This window comes from Pseudoliparis swirei, chromosome 20 (assembly GCF_029220125.1).
Source record: "Pseudoliparis swirei isolate HS2019 ecotype Mariana Trench chromosome 20, NWPU_hadal_v1, whole genome shotgun sequence".
Classification (NCBI taxonomy): Eukaryota; Metazoa; Chordata; class Actinopteri; order Perciformes; family Liparidae; genus Pseudoliparis; species Pseudoliparis swirei.
Window position 1 is genome coordinate 1723398 of NC_079407.1, and position 25566 is coordinate 1748963.

The window sequence follows — 25566 nt, forward strand, 5'->3', positions numbered from 1 at the left end:
GGGTAATATGGTACTACAAGCTCTCTAGTGGGTAACATGGTACAAGCTCTCTAGTGGGGTAATATGGTACTACAAGCTCTCTAGTGGGGTAACATGGTACTACAAGCTCTCTAGTGGGTAATGTAATTTTCTAAGCTCTCTAGTGGGGTAACATGGTACTACAAGCTCTCTAGTGGGGTAATATGGTACTACAAGCTCTCTAGTGGGTAATAAGGTACTACAAGCTCTCTAGTGGTAACATGGTACTACAAGCTCTCTAGTGGGGTAACATGGTACTACAAGCTCTCTAGTGGGGTAACATGGTACTACAAGCTCTCTAGTGGGTAATATGGTACTACAAGCTCTCTAGTGGGGTAACATGGTACTACAAGCTCTCTAGTGGGTAACATGGTACTACAAGCTCTCTAGTGGGGTAACATGGTACTACAAGCTCTCTAGTGGGGTAACATGGTACTACAAGCTCTCTAGTGGGGTAACATGGTACTACAAGCTCTCTAGTGGGGTAATATGTACTACAAGCTCTCTAGTGGGGTAATATGGTACTACAAGCTCTCTAGTGGGGTAATATGGTACTACAAGCTCTCTAGTGGGGTAATATGGTACTACAAGCTCTCTAGTGGGGTAATATGGTACTACAAGCTCTCTAGTGGGGTAACATAGTACTAAGCTCTCTAGTGGAGTAACATGGTACTACAAGCTCTCTAGTGGGGTAATATGGTACTACAAGCTCTCTAGTGGGGTAACATGGTACTACAAGCTCTCTAGTGGTGTAATATGGTACTACAAGCTCTCTAGTGGGGTAATATGGTACTACAAGCTCTCTAGTGGGGTAATATGGTACTACAGGCTCTCTAGTGGGTAACATGGTACTACAAGCTCTCTAGTGGGGTAACATGGTACTACCAGCTCTCTAGTGGGGTCATATGGTACTACCAGCTCTCTAGTGGGGTAATATGGTACTACAAGCTCTCTAGTGGGGTAACATGGTACTACAAGCTCTCTAGTGGGGTAACATGGTACTACCAGCTCTCTAGTGGGGTACTATGGTACTACAAGCTCTCTAGTGGTGTAATATGGTACTACAAGCTCTCTAGTGAGGTAATATGGTACTACAAGCTCTCTAGTGGTGTAATATGGTACTACAAGCTCTCTAGTGAGGTAATATGGTACTACAAGCTCTCTAGTGGGGTAATATGGTACTACAGGCTCTCTAGTGGGGTAATATGGTACTACAAGCTCTCTAGTGGGGTAACATGGTACTACAGGCTCTCTAGTGGGGTAATATGGTACTACAAGCTCTCTAGTGGGGTAATATGGTACTACAAGCTCTCTAGTGGGGTAATATGGTACTACAAGCTCTCTAGTGGGGTAACATGGTACTACAAGCTCTCTAGTGGGGTAATATGGTACTACAGGCTCTCTAGTGGGGTAATATGGTACTACAAGCTCTCTAGTGGGGTAACATGGTACTACCAGCTCTCTAGTGGGGTACTATGGTACTACAAGCTCTCTAGTGGTGTAATATGGTACTACAAGCTCTCTGGTGAGGTAATATGGTACTACAAGCTCTCTAGTGGTGTAATATGGTACTACAAGCTCTCTAGTGAGGTAATATGGTACTACAAGCTCTCTAGTGGGGTAATATGGTACTACAGGCTCTCTAGTGGGGTAATATGGTACTACAAGCTCTCTAGTGGGGTAATATGGTACTACAAGCTCTCTAGTGGGGTAACATGGTACTACAAGCTCTCTAGTGGGGTAATATGGTACTACAGGCTCTCTAGTGGGGTAATATGGTACTACAAGCTCTCTAGTGGAGTAATATGGTACTACAAGCTCTCTAGTGGGGTAATATGGTACTACAGTCTCTCTAGTGGGGTAATATGGTACTACAAGCTCTCTAGTGGGGTACTATGGTACTACAAGCTCCTTAAGATAGAGACAGACAACCATTCATGCTCACATTCACACCTTAGAGCTATAGAGCAATTTAGAGTTCAATTTACCTGCATGTCTTTGGATGGAAGCCGGAGAACCCGAAAGGAACCCACACTGCTACATGGAGAACATATGAACTCCACATAGAAGGACCGCCCAGACCGGGAACCAAACCAGTGGCCATCTTGCTGTGAGGCGACAGTGCTAGTCTCTACGCCACCGTGCAGCCCTTCCCCAAAGGAAGCATCTAGAAGGTAAATAAAAGTGGTCCAAGCTCAGAACCTTGTGGAACTCCGTAACTAACATTGGTGGTTATCGAGGCTTCAAATACTGAGATCCATCTGATAATCTAATTCCAGGTACTTGGTGTGATACCTGAAATGCCCACTGACTGATCCAGTCTCTGCAGTAGGACTTGTCCCCCAGCGGTCATGTCTTCATGACATTTCTCTTTACCAAAACAGATGCATTTCCCTTCATGCTGCACATTATCCGTCTTTCCCAAAGCTGATTCCCATCTTTGGGCATAGCGTGTCCTCGCCGTGGTTCCCGTCGACCTTCCCCTCCGTGCGGCGGCGCTGGCCGTGTTTACGTCCACTCGCCTCGCCTCACTAAACACACCGATGGGCTGAGAGCCGCCGGGCCCGGACCTGAGTCTGAGCAGGTCCGGGGTCCAGGGATTCAACGCCGAGATCGGAGAGCGTCAATTTGTCAGGAGAAGACCCTCAGAGGCCCTGAGACGCCCAACGTCAACACGGCCCCCAGAGCGGCTCCCAGGGACCTGCAGCGGAGCTGAAGGGTCATCAGTCTCGTGGGATCCTCCCAGAGACGAAGGCCGAAGTGAAGATTACGATCAGGTTGTTTAACGGGCCGAGAGGGACGGGACCACCTGATGAATGTGCTTAAAAACCTTTTAGAAGTCAGATCATAAATATTTCTGTTTCTTGAGGAACTGTTTATTTTATGAAGCGTTCCTCCTCGTTTCTGTCCACGAGAGGAAAGAGACGAAGCCGTTTCATCTTCTGACCACACAAGAAACGGGCAAATTACACCAGAAGGATCAGTAAAACATTTATATTCACGGTGAGTTATGACCGGCAGCCCCCGTTGACCACCATGTACCTGGGGAGGTGGTGAGGTGGGGTTTTTTGTGCTCTTTGTGTTTTTGTATTGCAGCTTGACTCAGCAGAATCCTAAAGTCGATGAAAGAGCTGCGGTCGGCTGGAGGAGAGCTGAGGAGGACCGTCTCCTCTCACTGGAGCAGAAGGAGACGGCCGATGTCCATCCAGTCCGTCCTCAGGCTGACAGAAGGGACGTCTCCACGTCGCCTCCACATATCTGAATACTACACGAAATCATCATGATTCAGCATATTCTTATAGATATATACTTTATTTGATACAGCTAGATGAATGTATACATAGTATACAATACAAAAGACAACTGATACAAAAAACATCAACTGTACATGATGTGAAAAATAAAGACAAACTAACTGTGCAATGCCATCTTTAAGATGCTAGGATTGGTCCCCTGAATCTGGGAAGTGATGTCACTTCCTGTTGCAGGACGTGCTGCATCCATGTGTGAAGGGTTGGAGGTTTGGATCTGACGGTGAACTTGGTGAACGTGTACGATGGTCCAGACAGAACCGCCAAGCGTCCATTTAAAGGTCTTTCCAGACCCCCGATGCGTTCTGAGGTTCACGGTGCGCACGGACCAGCTGTGTTGGACATGCGCTCCAGTGGAATGGAAACAATCCCATGATGCAAAGCACGCCACTGGGACTTTGATTGGGTTTCAGGGTGGATTTACCCTTTAATTTCCCCATGATTGTGGTTCATATCGAAGATTTCCAAAAACAGCTCACTAAAGATTAAACTATGCATTAATGCGGTGCATGTAAAGATACGATTTCTGAATAATAATTGAAGTGAAACTCCTCAGAATCAGTTCAGTGTTTTTTTTCTTTATCACTATGAATGCCGAGATCATTGTGACGCCTCGTTTAAACTATTTGCCGACAAAGCCTGGAATATCTGTGGAAACATTGAATTTTCTTTTTTTTAACATTTATTTTATATACGTGTATGCATTATTGCTAATATGGCAGTATTTTAGTTTCTTAAAGGTTTAAGTAAGAATTATGGCCAATAAACAGCTGTTGAAGGTTTGTTATCTTTTGCATTTTCGTTGCTTTTCCTTTGAAATGTTGCGTTCCGATACCCCCGACCCCACTTCAGGACAGCTCAAACTGTCGATGGCTTTTAAACTACTAATCCATTTACGTTACTGTGTTTTGCAACATGTGTTTGATCCAATGGACTCCAATGGACTCCAATGGACTCTAATGGACTCTGATGGATTCTGATGGACTCCAGTGGATCGCTAGCGGGGTCACATTGTCAATAATACAAAACCAGGGGGCACCATCATGAAACCAAACAATATAAAAGATAAAGTTTTTCCCTTTTGGTTTCAGAATCTTTCCACGAACATCGTGAAGTACAGAGAACATGTTGTAGACCGGAACCAGAACTGTCTCTCACAGTATGAAGGCTTCCCTCAAGACCGGGGCTCGATAGCCACGAACAGCTCGTGATTGGTCGGTTTGGTTCTCACGCAGAATGTTTGTTCCACATAAACACTGGAGAGAAATACGCTAACTTCTTAGCTCGGAACTATTTTTCGCTATTATCTAAATATTTCTACTTTTGGTAACGAGAATTCATGAATATTGTAGGATTTATTGTTCACTTTGGAGGAAGTGAAGCTCGTGACGCTGTCGGTGTGATCGGCTGCTGGCTTTGATTATTCTAGGGCTGAAACTAATGATTTAGGATTCTTACTTTGATTATCTAATTATTCTTATTCTTAATGCTCTCTAAATTTGTACACGTCAGAATCAAGCCAACAGCTGGCGTCCACGTTTACTTCCTGTCATTCACATAAACGGCCACTGGGGCACATTTGGAAGGTTTAAACCTATGAAATGATACTCAAGTGTCTCTCGGCAGCTCGTTACCGTGAACTAAATCTCTGAAGACAAACGATTATGGGTTGTAATTTCAAACAGATGTTACGTTTTCTCTCCACGTAGACCCAACACGAGTTAGTTGCTGCCGCCCGAGATTATTCTCCACCAGACAACATCCACCAGCACCGACCCAAGAAGCAACACCATGAAACGATGTGGGGAGTGCACGGACCCTCGGGGTCTCGGTCGTCGCTGCAGTGATACCGGACTGCGTTTCACATTCTGAGAAGTTCTTCAGTCCCAAATGTCAACGCCCAGGTGAGATTACGAGGTTTCACTCAGCATGCTCGCTCTAGTTCTGTCCAAGACGAGACCGATGAACCTTGCTTGTGTGCAGATGTGTGTGACCGCTGCCTCGGGCATCTTGTCAAACAGGTCACGAGTCAACCCTGAGGCCGGAGGTCTGAACAGGGGTCTGTCTTTGAGAACAATAGAGGAAGGCCCTCTCCGTCTCTGTTGGCTTTCTTCTGTGGCCCCTTCAGGCGGCATCGGAGAGAGTGTCCTTCACCCCAATGCAGCCGTGGGATCCTTATCACGCGGGTTGGGGCATGAAGGTTTGTGTCTGAGTCTCCGGGCCGAGTCGGTTCTGCCTTAACACGGCTTCAGGTTGCAGAGGTCCAGCTCCTGAGGCTTCCTCCTCCCGGAGCAGTGGTCTCTGGGTAGATTCAGGCCGTCACCTGTCAGGCAGCGCACTGGCCGCCTTTTGAAGCCTCTTCCACAGGACTTGGAGCAGTGAGACCAGGACCCGACGTCCCACACGGGACACGGGTCACCGCACGCCCTCACCGCCACGGGCCTGTCGGCGCCGCCACAGTCCGCGCTCTGGCAGTGCACCGGCCTCTTCTGCAGACCGGTCCCGCAAGTCACCGTGCAGGAATCCCAACTTCCTGTCACCCAGTGGCTGACCGGCCTCTTCCCCACCTGCTGCTGCTTGGCCTCCACCCTGTTGCTGTCCGACAGGACGCTGTTGTGCGCCGCGTGGCTTTTGTCCTCCTTCCACAGAGTCTTTTCCTCCTTGCTCTCCTTGGCGATGTAGAAGGAGTAGCGCACACGGGGAGGAGTCATCTTCCCCACTGACAGCACCTCCACGGTCAGAGGCTCCTGCAGCGGCCGGGTGGCCTGAAGGGTCTCCACGGACGTGGCGGTGCCGCTGTAGCGCAGCAAGCTGCCCTTCACCGGCAGGTCGCGCTCCGCGGCCGACACCACGTAGTTCCCGTTCAGCAGGTACTTGCCGTGGCGGTTCTTCACCGCCAAGTAGTTCTCATCGCTGAGCATCCCTCGGTAGCCGCGCTGACGGACGTCGATGTTGGAAGCTCCGACGGGAAGCAACACCACGAAGTTGTAGCCGTGACTGGAAGTGAAAGGGTGGAGATCAAGAGCGTTAATGATGCTGAATAACCACTGGAGAGTCTTTAAAGGCAATGGACGTACATGTAACTTAAAGAGCACTTAAAGATCATCGCTGTAAAGGATGTCCAGAGTCTAGGGATGCACCGATACGGAACTCGGACTCGCAATCCTCCACCGATACCACTCGGGCAACATGACTTCAACCTCTTGTGAGTTGTGCGAAACTCCCTGAACTTCTGTCTCTCGACTAATGCAACTCAAATCCGTGATGTGATCAATATAGTAAGTGTGGAACTGTACCACAGACAACGTCCTGAGTATATGATATCATGGTGTTCCATGCCGACGATCAAAGCTCTTATGGGTGAAAGTGGGAATCTCCGCGAAGACACATGAGCAGCAATTTGCATAACCGTCTCCGACCCACTGGGAGCTACGATCAATCAGGTCGATACGAGTTCAGAACACATCCACAGCATGAGATTTAAAGAGCTGTTTTTGCAGATCACCCCTCACCAAACGGGACGAACATAGACTTGATGTCAAAGACGTTTGGGGATTGGACTTAAAAAGTAGAACAGACCTTCTGTTGGTCCATAATATCAGTCTCCCATTCATGGTCCATGGAGACCCAGACCCACACCTGAAGACTTACACAGGTTTGGTGAACATCCCCGAGACCTTCTTGCAGCCCTGGTTGTCGCCTCCGCACACACCGCACTTGTCAAACTTCCTGCTCGAGTCCAGCTTGCCGTCGCAGCCCGCCTTGATGCATCTTCCTTGAACGCATACAGCCGAGGTGTCAGGAGAGCAGGGCGACCCGTCCACAACCTGCAGGAGGAGCAGTCCAGACGTTAGCTGGGAGGGAAGGAAAGAGCTCCACCAGGGACATGCTTTACTCTGCTAAACAAACACCATGAGCCGGAGAGCTACTCCAATAGAAGGTATCACCAGAGTGAGTGTCCAGTGTCCTCTAGTGTAAACAACATGTTGGCTAGCATCGCTGCTGCAAGCGTGTTTGCTTTCTGGTTGCATAAATAGTTGCTGACAAGCCTCAGCTGTGAGGTGATACTGTCCCTGCATGTTTCCCACTCTCGGCGCTCTGTATAAAAGCAGCAACTCGTCACCTCTCGCTGAGGAAGAAGGAACACATCACTCCAGCCACTGACACTGCAAACCTCTGTGAGCAGAGAGTCGCTTCTATAAATGTTTCAGCTACACCTCCTCATGAGCGCTGGGCTCATGAGGAGGTGTTCGGTGACAAGGAGTTCAGAATGCATCAGCAAGTACGACACTAGAAGCCCACTTCCATTCCTGAGAGGTGAAGCCAACACTGAGGTGCTTTAATTAAAGCTGCACTCTCTCTCCTGACCACCAGGGGGCAACTCCTCTGGTTGTATAGAAGTCTATGCTTCATGTGTTAAAGCTGCATTCTCCCTCCTGACCACCCGGGGGAGACTCTTCTGGTTGTATAGAAGCCCTTCATGTGTTAAAGCTGCATTAAACAACGATCCATTTCCCCCGGTACCTTTGGAGCGAGGACGTAGAAGTATCCGGTCCCGTTGGCGCGGCAGATGAGTTTGCATTTGTCCTTTGGGGAAATGCCCGAATATTTAGGAACCCACGCCACAGTGGAGCCCAATCTGTTGGTGTTCAGGTTCAACCCGTTGAACGCTTCACACTGCTCCTCACGGAAACTCTTCCCTGGAGCCGTGAAAACAACAACAACAACCTCCCATGAGATCGACGCTGGTGACCTCTGCTCTTCAGTTGGCGAGCGGCTAGAAAACATCAGCAAGTGGCCCGACACTCAGGGCGCGACCACGCCAGACACGACTCTCAATATTTTAACTTTTAACCGCGCCTGAAAAACGTGCCGCGCGGCATTTAAAGGGGCGGTTAAAAGGCCGTACCGCAGGGAATCGGCGGTTTTGCTAGCGACGCGTTTTTGAGAGTTGCGTCTGGTGTGATCGAGCCTTGAGTGTTTGAATATGAACACGTATTTGACGGAGGAACCGTTCATCAAGAAAGACCGTTACCTGTACCATGACACCGACTCTTCAAGGCTCTCAGCCTGGAGGCATGAACTTGAGTCTGTTTATGGAATACATGCACCATCCGGACACTTTGGCTCACTTGATTGTGGTTCAACTCCTTCAAAGGTCACTGTTGACGTGTGTCTCACTGCACCAGAGGCCGGCCTACCTGTGTCCGGACAGGTGTTGAGGTTACAGGAGCGGTACTTGACGCGGAGGCCGTGGCAGTAGTTGCCCCCGTCCTCGGGAACGGGGCGGTCGCACTCCCTCCTGGCCAGCTGGACTCCGCCCCCACAACTCCGGGAACAACCTGCGAACGCTCCCCACTTCCCCCAGCGGCCGTCCACCTGGAAGCAGAAACACGGGCTCGACGGTGCAGCGAGGAACAACCGCCGGGCCCGCTCGGCGCCGCCTCTCACCTTGATGCGCACGGTGTGGTTCTTCTCGGCGCAAGCCCCCCGGTAGCACACCTTGGCGTCGCCGCAGCCGGTGCCGTCCGCCCAGGGGAAGTGGCGGGTCTGGCAGACCAGCTGGCCGCGGGCCCTGCCGGTGCACCACAGCTTGGAGCAGGGCTGCATGTACGGGCACGGCTTGGAGCCGGAGCCGAACGCCAGCTCGCACTGGCGGTGCAGCCCGTAGCTGGAGCCGGGCAGGTGGTCCGACAGCGGCAGCTGCTTCTGGGGCGGGTCCAGTAGACACTCTCCTGGAGACACGCCAACAACCAATCAGAGCGTCCACGACTTGAAATGCACATCTTCAGATCTTTGTATTTAATGCTCAGTCTCAGTTTTTGGGATTCCAGGCGACTCGTTTCCGGATGTTTTCGGTGCTAAAGCTAATAAACCTGCGTTACGCTACATGGTTAGCACCAAACAGCCAACCAGCAGGGGCCAAAGACCCCGAAACTTCAAGGGGAACACAACCTACAGTACGACACACAGTCGGGCTTAACTAAACTACACAGTTGGGTTTAACTAAACTACACACAGTTGGGTTTAACTAAACTACACACAGTTGGGTTTAACAGAACTACCCACAGTTGGGTTTAACTAAACTACACACAGTTGGGTTTAACAGAACTACCCACAATTGGGTTTAACTAAACTACACACAGTTGGGTTTAACAGAACTACCCACAATTGGGTTTAACTAAACTACACACAGTTGGGTTTAACTAAACTACACAGTTGGGTTTAACTAAACTACACACAGTTGGGTTTAACAGAACTACCCACAGTTGGGTTTAACTAAACTACACACAGTTGGGTTTAACTAAACTACACAGTTGGGTTTAACTAAACTACACACAGTTGGGTTTAACAGAACTACCCACAGTTGGGTTTAACTAAACTACACACAGTTGGGTTTAACAGAACTACCCACAGTTGGGTTTAACTAAACTACACACAGTTGGGTTTAACTAAACTAGACAGTTGGGTTTAACTAAACTACACACAGTTGGGTTTAACTAAACTACACACAGTTGGGTTTAACAGAACTACCCACAGTTGGGTTTAACTAAACTACCCACAATTGGGTTTAACTGAACTACACAGTTGGGTTTAATAGAACTACCCACAGTTGGGTTTAACAGAACTACCCACAATTGGGTTTAACTAAACTACACACAGTTGGGTTTAACTAAACTACACACAGTTGGGTTTAACAGAACTACCCACAGTTGGGTTTAACTAAACTACCCACAATTGGGTTTAACAGAACTACCCACAGTTGGGTTTAACTAAACTACCCACAATTGGGTTTAACTGAACTACACAGTTGGGTTTAATAGAACTACCCACAGTTGGGTTTAACTAAACTATACACAGTTGGGTTTAACAGAACTACCCACAATTGGGTTTAACTAAACTACACACAGTTGGGTTTAACAGAACTACCCACAGTTGGGTTTAACTAAACTACACAGTTGGGTTTAACTAAACTACCCACAATTGGGTTTAACTAAACTACACACAGTTGGGTTTCACTAAACTACACACAGTTGGGTTTAACTAAACTACACAGTTGGGTTTAACTAAACTACACACAGTTGGGTTCAATAAAACTCGTCTTGCTGGATTTCACTGAGACAATAAAACTAAACGATGTTCATCCAATTCGTATAAAAAAACGAAGTATAATGAATATTTCTTCATACGGGAGTAAAACATACAATCAGTAAATGTGATCGCTTGAACTAATATTGAGATTATAAAGTTAAGCGTGACCAGAGCCGAGGTCTTCCTGTGAAGTTAACCACAAGCAGCCGAGCCCGCCGGCCGCAGGTCGCTCACCGTGACCTCTGTCCAGGAACTCGGTGATGATGGCGGCGCTGCACGCCGACCACGGCCGGCGCCGGTCGATCTGGATCAGCGTGGGCGACATCATGTGGTTCTCCTTCAGCTTCCCGAACGCCTGCTCACACGCCTTCACGTTGTCGTGGGGCATGTTGAACACGTGGCCTGAGGGCGGGGACAAGGTCGTTAGGGTCACGAGACAAGGTCGTTAGGGTCACGAGACAAGGTCGTTAGGGTCATGGACACAAGGTGGTTAGGGTCACGAGACAAGGTCGTTAGGGTCACGAGACAAGGTCGTTAGGGTCACGAGACAAGGTTGTTAGGGTCATGGAGACAAGGTTGTTAGGGTCACGAGACAAGGTTGGGTTTAACTAAACCACACAGAGCTGGGTTTAACTAAACTACACACAGTTGGGTTTAGGCAACACCAAAAGTTAGGCTTAGACTAACCCAACAGTTAGGTTTAACTAAACCAACAGTTAGGTTTAACTACACCAACAGTAGGCTTAGACTAACCCAACAGTTAGGCTTAGACTAACCCAACAGTTAGGTTTAACTAAACCAACAGTTAGGTTTAACTAAACCAACAGTAGGCTTAGACTAACCCAACAGTTAGGCTTAGACTAACCCAACAGTTGGGTCTCGACAGCAACACCCCATCGTCAGGTTAAACCCGACCTCTGAACACCTCCTCAGTCATTTAAATGCCTAGATGACTGTTTCCAGATTTTTGGGAGATAAAAAAAGTTCCGATCCTTGAAATGCTTCTAAGATGAAGAAAGCGAAACATGTTCGTCTCGTTGATTACCAGAAAGAAAACACGTTTCACCAGACGCCTCAACACACGACGGCGTGAGGCGGCCGATCCGAGGTGATGTCATCGAGGAATGCTCCGAGCATGGGAACACGCCATGCGCTGAGCCTGACGGGGGGATCAGTTCCCAGGGAAAACATTCCTCCTCAACACGAACATGAAGTACTTTCCAAGAAAGATTTTTTTGTGATTTTTGTTTTGCTCTCGAGACAGGACCATGTCGGGAGGACGACTGAACACATGAGGACGGTGTAGACCGAGTAAACCGATGATTACGATTTGAACCAAAAAGAAATATCACTCGTAAAATGAAAAGGATTCGCATGAACGAGACAGATGGTCAAAGCTGGAGGACTTCAGGCTTCAGGAGCTTTGTTTCCACCGACTAGAGACGATCATTTAAAACTGAAACAAGGACTAAACCTAGTCTAAACCTGACTGTTGGTGTAGTAGTCTAAACCTAAACTTAACCTTAGTTGTGACCCTAGCATCGTGCTGATGATCAAACCCTCCGTGTCCATGAAGTCACCCTCTCGTCCTCCGGTCGCCGTGGCGACGGTTCAGTTCCCTGAAACAAGGCTCCTCACCGAGCTCGTGGGCCGCCGTGAAGGCGGAGGGCAGGCCGTCGTCCTCGATGACGGAGCAGCTCCTCTTGGGGTCGCACACCGTCCCCACGTCGGCCATGCCCAGCGTGTCGCAGGTCGTGGCCCCGCAGAGGTCCTGGAGACACGCGGGTCACAACGGGTCCACATCGGGTCCACATCGGTCCCATCGGACCTCCGGTTCCCCAACATGTTTTACGTGGCTTGAATCTGAGCTCCCGAGCGAGCGCTAAGCTAAGCTAAGCTAAGCTAACCCCCCACGGGCCTCCTGGTGGTCAGTAGAGGGGAAGAGGAGGAGTCACATGACCCTGTTGTCTCCACCGCCGTTGGACAGATTGAGACCTGGTCCAGACCTTCGTGTTTCCCTCGGGGTCTATTACACGGTCTTCTGGATTACAATGAATTATAAATATTTAATTATAAATCATGAGGTTTTCTGGAAAAAAAGTCTCTAAATTTATTTTTATGAAATTTAGTGCAAATTGTTCCAATTTGTATAGAAGTCTACGCTTCATGTGTTAAAGCTGCATTCTCTCTGCTGACCACCAGGGGGCGACTCCTCTGGTTGTATAGAAGTCTATGCTTCATGTGTTAAAGCTGCATTCTCTCTCCTGACCACCAGGGGGCGACTCCTCTGGTTGTATAGAAGTCTATGCTTCATGTGTTAAAGCTGCATTCTCTCTGCTGACCACCAGGGGGCGACTCCTCTGGTTGTATAGAAGTCTATGCTTCATGTGTTAAAGCTGCATTCTCTCTGCTGACCACCAGGGGGCGACTCCTCTGGTTGTATAGAAGTCTATGCTTCATGTGTTGAAGTTGCATTCTCCCTCCTGACCACCAGGGGGCGACTCCTCTGGTTGTATAGAAGTCTATGCTTCATGTGTTAAAGCTGCATTCTCCCTCCTGACCACCAGGGGGCGACTCCTCTGGTTGTATAGAAGTCTATGCTTCATGTGTTAAAGCTGCATTCTCTCTCCTGACCACCAGGGGGCGACTCCTCTGGTTGTATAGAAGTCTATGCTTCATGTGTTAAAGCTGCATTCTCCCTCCTGACCACCAGGGGCGACTCCTCTGGTTGTATAGAAGTCTATGCTTCATGTGTTAAAGCTGCATTCTCCCTCCTGACCACCAGGGGGCGACTGAAGCATCGACTTCTATACAACCAGAGCAGTCTCCCCCCGGTGGTCAGGTGAGGCACTGCAGCCTGTCCTCACCTGCTTGGTGAACAAGATGGCCGTGTCCCAGTGCTCCGGGTGCTCGTCGCTGAGCTTGTTCAGCTTCTTCTGCCAGGAGCAGAAGCTCCTGAGCGTCAGCGCCGCGTTGCTGGAGACCTTCGGGTTCTTGTCGGCTTCCTTCAGGACCACGAAGTCCACCACCACCACGCTGATGGAGTTCAGGATGCTGGGGTGCTTGTAGAGCCGCGCGGCCACGGCCATCAGGGTCAGCACGTAGTGCCGCAGCGCGTCCCCGTGGAACGCCGCCATGGACGCGTCCGCCACCACCAGCACCTCCACGAAGCGCGGGATGGAGGCGAACCTCCGCGACCGGCCCAGGCTCCTCATCACCGTCTGCGCCAGGCCGTCCGCCTCCAGGCCGCGCGGCTGCTGGGACTTCTCCAGGGCCGGGCGGGAGCGCGCGTCCGGCGTGACCGCGCACCTGCTGGTGGAGTCGGAGCGCGTCGCGCGCCGGACGACCTGCGTCCCGTTGGGGGGGTCTCGGTCCCCGGCGCGGCTGACGAAGTACTCCTCGCCGCGGTAGTAGAACCCCCCCTGGAGACCTCGGCACAGGCTGAGCGCGGCGAAGGAGTCCGGGTCCCGGTTCACGGTCCCAGAGTAGAAGCATCGCCGGAGCGGCGCGCTGCCCGCGGCGAGGAAGCTGGAGTCCGGCGCGAGGCGCAGGTCCAGGTCCTGCTGGAAGACACTCAGTCTGAAGACGACCTGTCGGCCGGTCACGTGCTCCTCGTGCGCGTGAGGGTCCACGCGCACAGGTGTGCAGAAGTCCACCTCCGCGCAGTGCGCCACCTTCACGTACAGCAGCAACTTTGTGAACAGCACCAGGGAGTCGAGGAGCGCCGCCATGCCGCGGGACAAGTTACGCGCGCGTGCGTCCCTCAAGAGGAGCTGAGCATCCGCAGCGGCCTCCTCCTCCTCCTCCTCCTCCTCCTCCTCCTCCTCCAGCTGCTCCTCCTCCCATCATGCACCGGCTCCTCTCTGACCACCGGCTCCTCTCAGCCGCCGAGCTTTAAAGAGAGAGAGGGGGGGGGAGAGAGAGAGATTTAGGAGAGAGAGAGAAAGAGAGAGAGAGAGAGAGAGAGAGAGAGAGAGAGAGAGAGAGAGAGAGAGCGAGAGAGAGAGAGAGAGAGAGAGAGAGAGAGAGAGAGAGAGAGAGAGGGCGCTCATTGGTCATGGATCGTTTTGGGCTGCAGACACTTGTAACTCCAAATATTATTGTTGCTACATGCAGAGACACACCCACACACACACACACACACACACACACACACACACACACACACACACACACACACACACACCTACACACACACACACACGCACACACACACCCTGAAGTCCACCGGAGCGTCTCTAACTCGTCCGCTGTCCTCTGGCCCCACCTGGCGGCGGACGTGTGTAACTGCAGCTCCTCGTCGGTGAGTCACGTGGTGCCGGCTTGTGTTTATTAAACTTTATTAAAGTTCTCTATTAGCATCATGAATAACTTATTGTTATGATTATATTTGCAGCCGGAAAGTTTAATACAATCAGATCAGCAGTACGTTAGACACATTATTAAAGATGTTTATTTGTTTATATTGTAATTGTTCTTTGGACTTTTCTCCCCAATAAACAGTTTTATTTAATTTACATTTTTAAATTTTCTGAGCATAAAATGTGGACAAAAACATCACGAGAGGACCTCCTTTATAATGAGAGGAAACATGTATCACACACATACACACACACACACACACGCACACACACACACACACGACACACACAGACACACACAGACAAACAGACAAACACACATGTCTCGGCCCCGCCTGGTGGACCTGGGGGCCTCCGGGCTCGTGGGGGGCCACGTGGCTCTGAATTAACCCCCAGAGGCAGCGGCCCTCCAGCTATGCGTCGGGTGGATGCCGCGCGCGCCGCCTCGCCGCGCCCGGGTTAATATTAGGCGCGCGTGGTGGTCGAGCTATTTCCGAAGGGGGCGTGTCGGCCGCGCTCATTGGGCCCGGTTCATCCCGGAGTGCGCGTGCAGCCGAGTGGGAGGAGAACGATATCAAAAATACCCCCCCGGTGTCCGGCGGGTATAAATAGCCCCGAAGTGTCCAGAGCGCGCGGAGCTGCGCGGAGCTACAGCCGGGCACGAGCACGGGATTAGAACCGACAACTCACACCGCAGACCCGCTTCCACCGAGACCTTTTCCCGAGGAGAGACTCTCCGTGGACCGGAAGAGCCAGAGCAGCCGAACCAACCGGAGGAGATGCGTTCCGCCGCGTGCTTCGCGCTGTCGCTGCTGTGCGTAACGAGCGCGGCGGCGCGGTCCGCCCCGCTGGAGGCGCAGGACGTGGTCCCGGTCCGGGTGGACCGGAGGCCCGGCGGCCGCTTCTGGAAGCGCAGCGAGGAGCAGCCGAGCTTCACCCTGAGCGCGTTCGGCCGGGACCTGACCCTGAACCTCACCCCGGACACCGGCTTCCTGGCGCCGGCCTTCACGGTGCAGCGCGTCCGGGCCGGAGACGCGGCTCCCGGCGCCCGGCCGGAGGAGCGCGAGCCGCGGCTGCGGGGCTGCTTCTACTCCGGGAGCGTGGACCGCGACGAGAGCTCCGTGGTGGCCGTCAGCCTGTGCTCCGGGATCCTCGGGACCTTCATCACGGAGGGGCGGGAGTACTTCATCGAGCCCAAGCGGCGCGGCGGCCGCGGGCCGGACTCCGCGGAGCAGCCGCACGTCATCAAGAGGAAGAGCTTCACCGGGACCCGCGGCCCCCCCCTCCGGTTTGACTACACGGCGGCGGCGGCGGCGCAAGAGGAGCATACCGGGGGCCGCTTTACGCACGGGGCGCGTGACGCGCAGAGGGAACCTCGCCGGAGACGGTTCGTGTCCGAGCCCCGGTTCATCGAGACGCTGGTGGTGGTGGACTCCAACATGACCCATTTCTATGGAGACGAGATACAGGTCAGAGCCCACAGGACGTGCGTGTTTTGATTGATTGATTGATATATTTATTTGTCGTTTGCCAGAGTACAGGTACAAAAGCATCGAAATTACAAGAAAGGGTGGATGAAAGATTACAGCATAACATGAGGGAAGAAGGCGAGAAAAAACACCAACCCCCCGACTATGCCCCGAGAGGGGGTACAGTGTGGGAGCAGGAAAAAAAACGTGCGTGTGCGTGTGCGTGTGCGTGTGCGTGTGCGTGTGCGTGTGCGTGTGCGTGTGCGTGTGCGTGTGCGCGTGTGCGTGTGCGTGTGCGTGTGCGTGTGCGTGTGCGTGTGCGTGTGCGTGTGCGTGTGTGTGTGTGTGTGTGCTCTCCGGTGAACACGGCGGCTGTCAGAGGTCGGCCTGTCTTCCACCGGGAGCAGCCCGTCAGGCAGCAACTATGCGCGCTATGCGCAGGCGCATTCCTGAGCTGCTGGTCACGGTCTGGCAGCTGAGGTTCTGACCCGGTCCGCTACGACCCGGATCTAATGCAGCAGCACTGTGATGGATGCAGGTCTGAGTGGTCACATTTACATCACTCCTATACGTCCCTGAACGCCACGCAGAGACTAAAACACACCGTGACGTCAGGCGGAAAGATTAGAGATTAGAGAGAGATTAAGAATTCATTTAAATTAAATGTCATCACATTTGAGGAAGACTCTTCTTAGAAGAAGAAGAAGAAGAAGAAGAAGAAGAGCTCTCCACTGAGACATCCGGCCTCGACACAGCGAAGAGAGTTCATAAAGTGATTAGTGTGTGTGTGTGTGTGTGTGTGTGCCCCCCACAGCACTACGTCCTGACCCTGATGTCCATGGCCGCCCAGCTCTACCGACACCCCAGCATCAAGAACTCGGTGAGCGTGGTGGTGGTGAGGCTGCTGCTGCTGGAGGATGAGGGGGCGGGGCCTCAGGCCTCCAGCAACGGGGGCGTGGCCTTGAGGAGCTTCTGCTCCTGGCAGCAGCTCCTCAACACGCCGAGCGCCCGGCACCCCGAGCACCACGACACGGCGCTGCTGTTCACCCGCCAGGTGAGCCTCGCTCCTCCTCTTCACTCCTCTTCACTCCTGACTTCTCACTCCTCATATTCACTCCTCACTCCTTCACTTCATGTATCAACATCTCAACTCAAGGCCCACAAGCCCGCTTTCTAGAGGTCAAAGGTCATCAACCAGGAGTCAGGTACACAGGTGCATTGAGGGCCCCGTCGGCCCTCTTCACTGACCCAGGAGCAGCTGGGGGCCTCGAGGTGCAGCAGAGTGCTTCCAGCCCTCGGGAGAGGAGGGCGCTGCAGATGGAACACTCGTCATGTTTTCCACGTGGGGAACGTCAACACAGAGGAAACACGCTGCAGTTTATGACTCTCAGACAGGAAACGGGTTGCCAAGATCCTGAGGGCCCGAGCCGCGATTGGCTGAGCCTCCTTCTTCCATCTGCTATGGTTATGGAGACCAGCTGTGAGCCCGCGGTCCAGAAGACCACCGCCACATGCATGCAGCGGGATATGACCACAAGCTCGGCGTTCTTCTAGCCCCTCCCACTCTGGCACATCTCTGAGCGTCTCACTCTGCAGACATGAGTAATGGATCTAATTGTGGAACAAGGTGGACGAACAGACGCTGAAGTGGAATCCTCAAAATCCAGATGTGTTTTGAATCACAGCGGGTGACTCCCTGTGGTTTCCTTTCAGAGGGGGGGGGGGGTGCATCTGTCCTCGCCCTACACAGCCAGGCCTCTTCTGATACACAACACTGTTCATTTTTCCACAAATCACAGTTGTGGAGCGCCGCGCTGCGGAGGATCTTTATCTGTTTTGTTTAATGACGGAAACACTGAGCAGAGTATTGAGTTCTTTGGTTGAAAAGTTAAAAAGTGGCGGAAAAAAACCCGACCGGACCAAAACGAAGGTTTGCTGTGCATGATCGATAACACACGAGGCGGCAAACAACATCTCGTTAGGCAATAAGACAAGTCTCTGTGTCTCTGCCTCTGTAGGGGTCGATAGGCTCCTCCCCCCCCGCTCAGTGTGCGTCGCTTTGTTTCAGGACCTCTGCGGTCAGAAGAGCTGCGACACGCTGGGCGTCGCCGACGTCGGGACGATGTGCGACCCCAAGAGGAGCTGCTCGGTCATCGAGGACAGCGGCCTGCAGGCGGCCTTCACCGTCGCCCACGAGCTCGGTGAGCGCCGGTGCTTCATTCGGCTTGTGGAGCGTCTGTGAGCGTTTAGCTCATCGCTGCCCCCCCCCCCCCGCAGGTCATGTGCTCAGCATGCCTCACGACGACTCCAAGACCTGCGCGAGGCTGTTTGGAGACCTGGGCGGACGCCACCTGATGGCGCCGCTGTTCCTCAGCCTCAACCAGACGGCGCCGTGGTCGCCCTGCAGCGCGCTGTACGTCACCGAGTTCTTCGACAATGGACACGGTAACAACAAAAAACTCTCTTGCGCTGTTACCTCTCTCGCGCTGTTACCTCTCTCTCGCTGTTACCTCTCTCTCGCTGTTACCTCTCTCGCTGTTACCTCTCTCGCTGTTACCTCTCTCGCTGTTACCTCTCTCGCTGTTACCTCTCTCGCTGTTACCTCTCACGCGCTGTTACCTCTCTCATGCTGTTACCTCTCACGCTGTTACCTCTCTCATGCTGTTACCTCTCACGCTGTTACCTCTCACGCTGTTACCTCTCGCGCTGTTACCTCTCTCGCTGTTACCTCTCTCGCTGTTACCTCTCACGCTGTTACCTCTCTCATGCTGTTACCTCTCACGCTGTTACCTCTCTCGCGCTGTTACCTCTCTCGCTGTTACCTCTCTCGCTGTTACCTCTCTCGCTGTTACCTCTCACGCTGTTACCTCTCACGCTGTTACCTCTCTCGCGCTGTTACCTCTCTCGCTGTTACCTCTCTCTCGCTGTTACCTCTCTCTCGCTGTTACCTCTCTCGCTGTTACCTCTCTCGCTGTTACCTCTCTCGCTGTTACCTCTCTCGCTGTTACCTCTCTCGCGCTGTTACCTCTCTCGCTGTTACCTCTCTCGCTGTTACCTCTCACGCTGTTACCTCTCACGCTGTTACCTCTCACGCTGTTACCTCTCGCGCTGTTACCTCTCGCGCTGTTACCTCTCACGCTGTTACCTCGCTCGCGCTGTTACCTCGCTCACGCTGTTACCTCTCTCGCGCTGTTACCTCTCTCACGCTGTTACCTCGCTCGCGCTGTTACCTCTCTCGCGCTGTTACCTCTCTCGCGCTGTTACCTCTCTCGCGCTGTTACCTCTCACGCGCTGTTACCTCTCTCGCTGTTACCTCTCACGCTGTTACTCTTCTCTCGCTGCTTTCTTTGCTCGAACATGTAGATGTCTATCTCGCCCTGAGAGGGCTCGTCTCTCTTCGCCCCTCCTCCCACCTTTACCCTTTCTTTGCCCCCCTCCCTCGCCTCGCGGGGTGCATCTCGTATTGTTTGTGGACCAGCCGGTAAACCTTCTTTTCCACTGAGTCACACGCTGCTTCCTCTTCTTCACCTCCTTGGTGCCAAAAGCAACAGATGGCGTCGGCAAAAGAATAAGTTCTTTACGTCACCGCTGCGATCAGATGAGCGGACGTCATTGGAGAGAATTGTTAGTGGAAAGTAATGAGCTATCGCGGAGCGGCCGTCCAGATCCAGAGCGCTAGATTGGCAACGAAAGTGTTTTCCATTAGTTTGATTTAAATTATTCATTTTGTTAGTCAGGACACAACTTGCTCTGCATATCTTTCCGCTGTTGTCATGCCTCACACCGACACGTCCACACACAACAGCTCTCACACTGCGTTGTGTCGCCTCCACAGGGGACTGCCTGCTGGACGCCCCGGACAGCAGCCTGCCGCTGCCGGGGGAGCTGCCGGGCACCCAGTACAGCCTGGACCAGCAGTGCCAGCAGATGTTCGGGGAGGAGTTCGTCCAATGCCCCGACCCCTCGGACGGCGACGTCTGCAGCCAGCTGTGGTGTCGGGAGGACGGGACGCCGCAGTGCTCCACCAGGAACGGCAGCCTGCCCTGGGCCGACGGCACGCCCTGCAGCCGCAACGGGAGCTGCCTCCACGGGGCGTGCAGGCCGACCCAGGAGGTGATGCAGCCGCTGGTGAGGATGCGTCTTCGTTCTGGAAGCTCAATTCATTGACGATAAAAAAAACACTCTTTGCTGCGACCAGCTTTGGTTGGTCGGACCCAGGCAGAAGTGACTACTTTACATATTCTCTTACCAAATAAGGTCCTATGGGGGCGCCGCAAAGGCTTTTCCTGACTCTGGCGGTATATCATTGATCCCAAACAACCTGAAACAAGAGTTCCCCCAGAACTAGCCTCTTTCAGATCATTGTTTTGGTTGCATGGCCCACAAAATAAGAGGTTAGTTGACTCCCACAGCTCTCATCTCTCTGAGTGTTGCTCATAAGCCTGTTCAGCACCAAGCAGTTGAGTTGGTCAACAAAAGAACTCGAAGAATAGTTCATTTTGGACTGGTGTTCATTCCAAGACGAGGCTCATGTTGCTCATCATCTGAGGGGCGGCCCGTTGCTCAGCTGGCCCACGATTCGGAAACCCCCGACAGTCCCAACGGACCGGGAGTCCACTGATCCGACAGCCCGTCGGCTAGAAAACAAAAGCCCATTGTTTGGAATAAACACTCTTTCCTTGCAACAAACTGGTTATTTATTCTGCAAAAAACGACCATCAACCTTCAAATATCGTTTTCCAACTGTGGCAGAGGCCGAACCCGCCCTACTCTGCCTCTGATTGGCTAGCACCGTTGTCAGGTCGAAGCCAATCGGAGGCCGAGTGGGGCGTGTCATGCTGGGTAGTAATTAGCCATGTGTTGCTGTGTGTAGCTGTGTGTAGCTTGGAGAGTGTGTTTGGGGTTAACAGGCTGTGGAACAAATAGACTTCTGCTGTTGGGGTTTCAGACTAACGGGCTGCCTGAACCCTTCCCTTCATGTGGTGTTATCCTTGTTTCAGTTCTTAAGACCTAAGATTTCGTCCATCTTGAACAGATTTAAGTTCCCGGTTCACTTCTCGTTTCTCGCTGAAGGTGTTTATTGTTTTTTTCGACGAGTCACTTCCTTTAAAAAAATGGAAATATTTGAACATCTCAAACTGTGGGCGAACCCCAGCTGCAGATTGCGTGATGCAATCGAAAGTTCCAGAACAGTTTGACCGCAAGAAAAATATACAACAACAAAAGATTCCATTGTGAAATCTGTGGAATGACTCAGAGAAAACTGTTAAAGTCTGAGAGCTTCTACTGCTTTAAGGTAGGAGTACATGAAGGAAGTAGGCTAGTAGTAGTAGTAGTAGGCTATAGTAGTAGTAGTAGTAGTAGTAGTAGCAGTAGCCTAGTAGTAGTAGTAACCTAGTAGTAGTAGTAGTAGTAGTACTTCATGAAGACTGTTGTACTAAAAGAACATTCTAGCTCTCCTGATATATTCTCCTCGTGTTATGATCACATCTGTTTATGAACCCAGGATGGATCCCATAAAACTCCTGGAAAGGCTGCTAGCAAACGCACACACACACACACACACACACACACACACACACACACACACACACACACACACACATGCACACACACACAGTGAATGGTGCCTCAGAGAGCTGCAGCATGGCAGCTTCCACTCGTGGTGAGTGACACATGTGGCAGGAATGTGGGTTAGAGGCAGACAGCGGGCGCGTGCCGAACTTCAACACAGATTTAGCCGGAGTCGCGACTCGCCAACACGCTAACATGCCAGCGCGCTAACACGCCAACGCGCTAACACGCCAGCGCGGTGTGGGGCCTCAAACCCAAAAGCCCAGCCTGTGGGTTCAAGCTGCACAGCTGAGATTGCCTTTGGCACCGAGCGCTAACCAACCACTCGTTACCGCAGGTGGCTGTGGACGGCGGTTGGAGCTCGTGGGGGCCGTGGCAGAGCTGCTCCAGAACATGTGGAGGCGGGGTGGAGTTCTCCTACAGGGAGTGCACCGACCCCGGGCCTCTGAACGGAGGGAGGTACTGCGAGGGACAGCGGGTCCAGTACCAGTCCTGCAACACGCAGCCCTGTGAGGACAACGACGGTGAGAATGAACCAGGATTATGCAGAGTGAAGCCTGGTTGTATAGAAGTCTATGCTTCATGTGTTGAAGCTGCATTCTCTCTACTGACCACCAGGGGGCGACTCCTCTGGTTGGATAGAATACAATGATTCATGTGTTTAAGATGAAATGTAATAATAAAGACATTTTTATATTATTATTTAAACATACATTTTCATCATATTTGACATTCAGACTATTTTTTAATAATAGCATTTAGCTAGAGCAGCTTCAGGTGGGATGATTCTCAGGAGTTGTCCGTTGCATGCTAACCTCTGCTCCCCCAGGAAAGAGCTTCAGGCAGGAGCAGTGTGAGAAGTACAACAGCCTCAGCTACCTGGACCTCAAGCGGAACATGAAACAGTGGATCCCAAAGTACGCCGGCGTGTCGCCCAGAGACCGCTGCAAGCTGTTCTGCAGGGCCAGAGGCAGCAGCGAGTTCAAGGTGTTTGAATCCAAGGTACGGTTTATTCATTTAAGCCAGCTGCTCGTTGCCTCCCTGTCCTGGGGTCTTAGACCTAACCCTGACCCCTGACCCCTAACCCCTAACCCTGACCCCTAACCCTGACACTCATGATGAGGACTGAACACAACTGCTTGTTGCCCCCTCTCCTGGGTTCCTAACCCTAACCCCTAACCCTAACCCTCATGATGAAGGACCCAACACCAGCTTCTTGTTGCCTCCTTCCCTTGGTTCCTAACCCTAACCCCTAACCCTCATGGTGAAGGACTCAACACAACTGCTTGTTGCCTCCTTCCCTTGGTTCCTAACCCTCATGGTGAAGGACTCAACACAACTGCTTGTTGCCTCCTTCCCTTGGTTCCTAACCCTCATGATGAAGGACCCAACACCAGCTTCTTGTTGCCCCCTGCAGGTGACCGACGGGACGACCTGTGGGCTCGACACCACGTCGGTGTGCGTCCAGGGCCAGTGTGTGAAGGCCGGCTGCGACCAGGCCATCGGCTCCGGCAAGAGGGTGGATAAGTGTGGCGAGTGTGGAGGAAGTGGGCTCAGCTGCAGGAAGATCACGGGCTCCTACAACAAAGCAACGTGAGTAAAAGATAAAGAAATAAACATGTGAAGAGGTATGACCCATATTGGTGAACTATATCTTTATATTGTCTTTGGCTTTCTCTCCCAGTTTCGGATACAGCGACATCGTCACGATCCCTGTCGGCGCCACGAACGTTGACGTCAAACAGCGAAGCCACCGGGGGATCAAACACGACGGGAACTACCTGGCCGTCAAGAGAGGGAGCGGCGGCTACATCCTCAACGGAAACTTCTCCGTGTCCATGATGGAGCAGGACATCCCGGTGCTGGGCGCCGTGCTGAAGTACAGCGGCTCCTCCACCACGCTGGAGAGGATCCAGAGCTTCAGGCGGCTGCGGGAGGTCATCACCATCCAGCTGCTCGCCACCGCCGGGGACGCCAACCCCCCCAAGGTCAAATACACCTTCTTCCTCCCCAGAGACGTGGCCTTCAACAAGTCCAAGGAGAGGAAGGGCTCGTCGGCGTCCTCGCACGTGATCCGGCCGTTCGGCGGGCCGGACTGGGCGCTGGGCGAGTGGTCCCAGTGCTCCAAGAGCTGCGGCTCCGGCTGGTCCAGGAGGAACGTCGAATGCCGAGACGTTGCGGGCTTCCTGTCCGGCCGGTGTGACTGGGCCCTGAAGCCCGTGGACATCCGGCCCTGCGGGGATGCGCCGTGCCCGATGTGGCAGATGGGGCCGTGGTCCGCCTGCTCGCAGACCTGCGGCCATGGCGAGCGCCGCCGCAGCGTCTTCTGCACCGACTACACGGGGAAGAGCGTCGAACCAGAGAAGTGCAACGCCAACAAGATCCCAGCGCCGGTCTCCGTAGAATGTCTCCACCAAGAATGCTCTTGAGAGGACTAGTTGGTCCAATGGATGGACCGCTGGGCACAGGCCACAGAGTCAGGGGCCGAGACGAGAAGATGACCCCAAAGAGACATCAAGAGACACAACACAACCACAAAGAGACACAACACATCGAGTCTCATCGAGTCCCATCGAGTCTTGTTGAGTCTCATCGAGTCCCATCAAGTCCCGTCAAGTCTCATCGAGTCTTCTTCTCCCCGTTGACCACTCTGGAGATCTGAAACCATGGAATCTACCTCAGGAGGACAGGCGGTGCTTCATGTACAGGTGTACAGGTGAAGCGTCTGTTCCCACTTCAACCAGAAACTCTCTCATGGTGATACTCTGTGACCCCCCACGGTGTAAATATTCCTCTCGTTGGCTCAAACCCACATGAAGCTTTTTGTCCGAAATATTATTAATATTCTGACCATAATTTGGATTATTGAAGGTAATCCAGTCGTAGCCGAGACGTCGAAGCAGATTGACGAACATATTATTTATAGACCTTGACAGAATGAATTATGTGAGATTATGACTGCAGTTTCATTTTAAGGTGTTTCAGGCGCATTATAAAGCAGTTATGACCTTGGAGGTGTTGTTTCTAAGTTAAGTGATAATATTATCTATCGTGTATATGGAAAACTAAATAACATTAATTGTATTAGTTTCCAGACTTTTATTTTGTTAACGTAAAAATAAGCTCACAGTTGATTTCAGACTCTTGTTGTTTTGTATATTTGATTTCTTCATTTCTGTTGTTAGTTCACACGATTGTTACCGTGATGGAACCCAGAGGCGGAGCCCATATCCCTTCAGTGAAGGACCATGCTATGTTATGATTGCTTCCTTTTTAAGCTATTTATTTTTGTAATATTTTTACCCTGGATTGTAAATAACGTGGCAGACGCTGCTGTCTTTGTGATGTTTGGTCAAATAAACACATTTATGTTGAGAGAATGCAGCTTTAACACATGAATCATATACTTCTATACAACCAAAGGAGTCGCCCCCTGGTGGTCAGGAGAGAGAATGCAGCTTCAACACATGAAGCATATACTTCTATACAACCAGAGGAGTCGCCCCCTGGTGGTCAGGAGAGAGAATGCAGCTTCAACACATGAAGCATATACTTCTATACAACCAGAGGAGTCACCCCCTGGTGGTCAGGAGAGAGAATGCAGCTTTAGCACATGAAGCAAATACTTCTATACAACCATGAGTCACCCCCTGGTGGTCAGGAGAGAGAATGCAGCTTTAACACATGAAGCATAGACTTCTATACAACCAGATGAGTCTCCCCCTGGTGGTCAGGAGAGAG

At 51.9% G+C, this 25566-nt stretch overlaps 2 protein-coding genes across 4 annotated transcripts; one reads left to right on the plus strand and one right to left on the minus strand.

Annotated features, from left to right (window-relative positions):
• Positions 1–3309: 3309 nt before the first annotated feature.
• On the minus strand, positions 3310–14199 carry LOC130211355 (A disintegrin and metalloproteinase with thrombospondin motifs 15-like). Of its 3 annotated transcripts, XM_056442098.1 has the most exons (8): positions 13289–14199; positions 12060–12192; positions 10656–10823; positions 8781–9064; positions 8531–8708; positions 7854–8029; positions 6981–7156; positions 3310–6326 (listed from the first exon to the last, which is right to left on the minus strand). In XM_056442098.1, exons 1-8 carry the CDS (start codon positions 14150–14152, stop codon positions 5567–5569), a joined length of 2739 nt encoding a protein of 912 aa, XP_056298073.1. In that variant the 5' UTR covers positions 14153–14199; the 3' UTR covers positions 3310–5566. The 3 variants fall into 3 exon arrangements, with proteins under 3 accessions (XP_056298073.1, XP_056298072.1, XP_056298074.1); XM_056442097.1 differs by having other exon boundaries at positions 8531–9064; XM_056442099.1 differs by lacking the exon at positions 12060–12192 and having other exon boundaries at positions 8531–9064; positions 13289–13999.
• Positions 14200–14870: 671 nt separating this feature from the next.
• LOC130211356 (A disintegrin and metalloproteinase with thrombospondin motifs 8-like) lies at positions 14871–25205 on the plus strand. Its single transcript, XM_056442100.1, has 9 exons — positions 14871–16251; positions 17066–17305; positions 18320–18452; positions 18529–18696; positions 20087–20379; positions 22163–22349; positions 22655–22827; positions 23243–23418; positions 23510–25205. Exons 1-9 carry the CDS (start codon positions 15562–15564, stop codon positions 24252–24254), a joined length of 2805 nt encoding a protein of 934 aa, XP_056298075.1. The 5' UTR covers positions 14871–15561; the 3' UTR covers positions 24255–25205.
• Positions 25206–25566: the final 361 nt, after the last annotated feature.

Excerpts from the sequence above, each read along its gene's own strand:
- LOC130211355 (XM_056442097.1), bottom strand. The coding sequence starts at position 14,152 with ATGGCGGCGCTCCTCGACTCCCTGGTGCTGTTCACAAAGTTGCTGCTG. Across the intron at positions 9,065-10,655 it reads GTTCCTGGACAGAGGTCACG|GAGAGTGTCTACTGGACCCG; the intron begins GTGAGCGACCTG and ends GCGTGTCTCCAG. Across the intron at positions 7,157-7,853 it reads TCTACGTCCTCGCTCCAAAG|GTTGTGGACGGGTCGCCCTG; the intron begins GTACCGGGGGAA and ends CTCCTCCTGCAG.
- LOC130211356 (XM_056442100.1), top strand. The coding sequence starts at position 15,562 with ATGCGTTCCGCCGCGTGCTTCGCGCTGTCGCTGCTGTGCGTAACGAGC. Across the intron at positions 16,252-17,065 it reads TCTATGGAGACGAGATACAG|CACTACGTCCTGACCCTGAT; the intron begins GTCAGAGCCCAC and ends TGCCCCCCACAG. Across the intron at positions 17,306-18,319 it reads CGCTGCTGTTCACCCGCCAG|GACCTCTGCGGTCAGAAGAG; the intron begins GTGAGCCTCGCT and ends GCTTTGTTTCAG.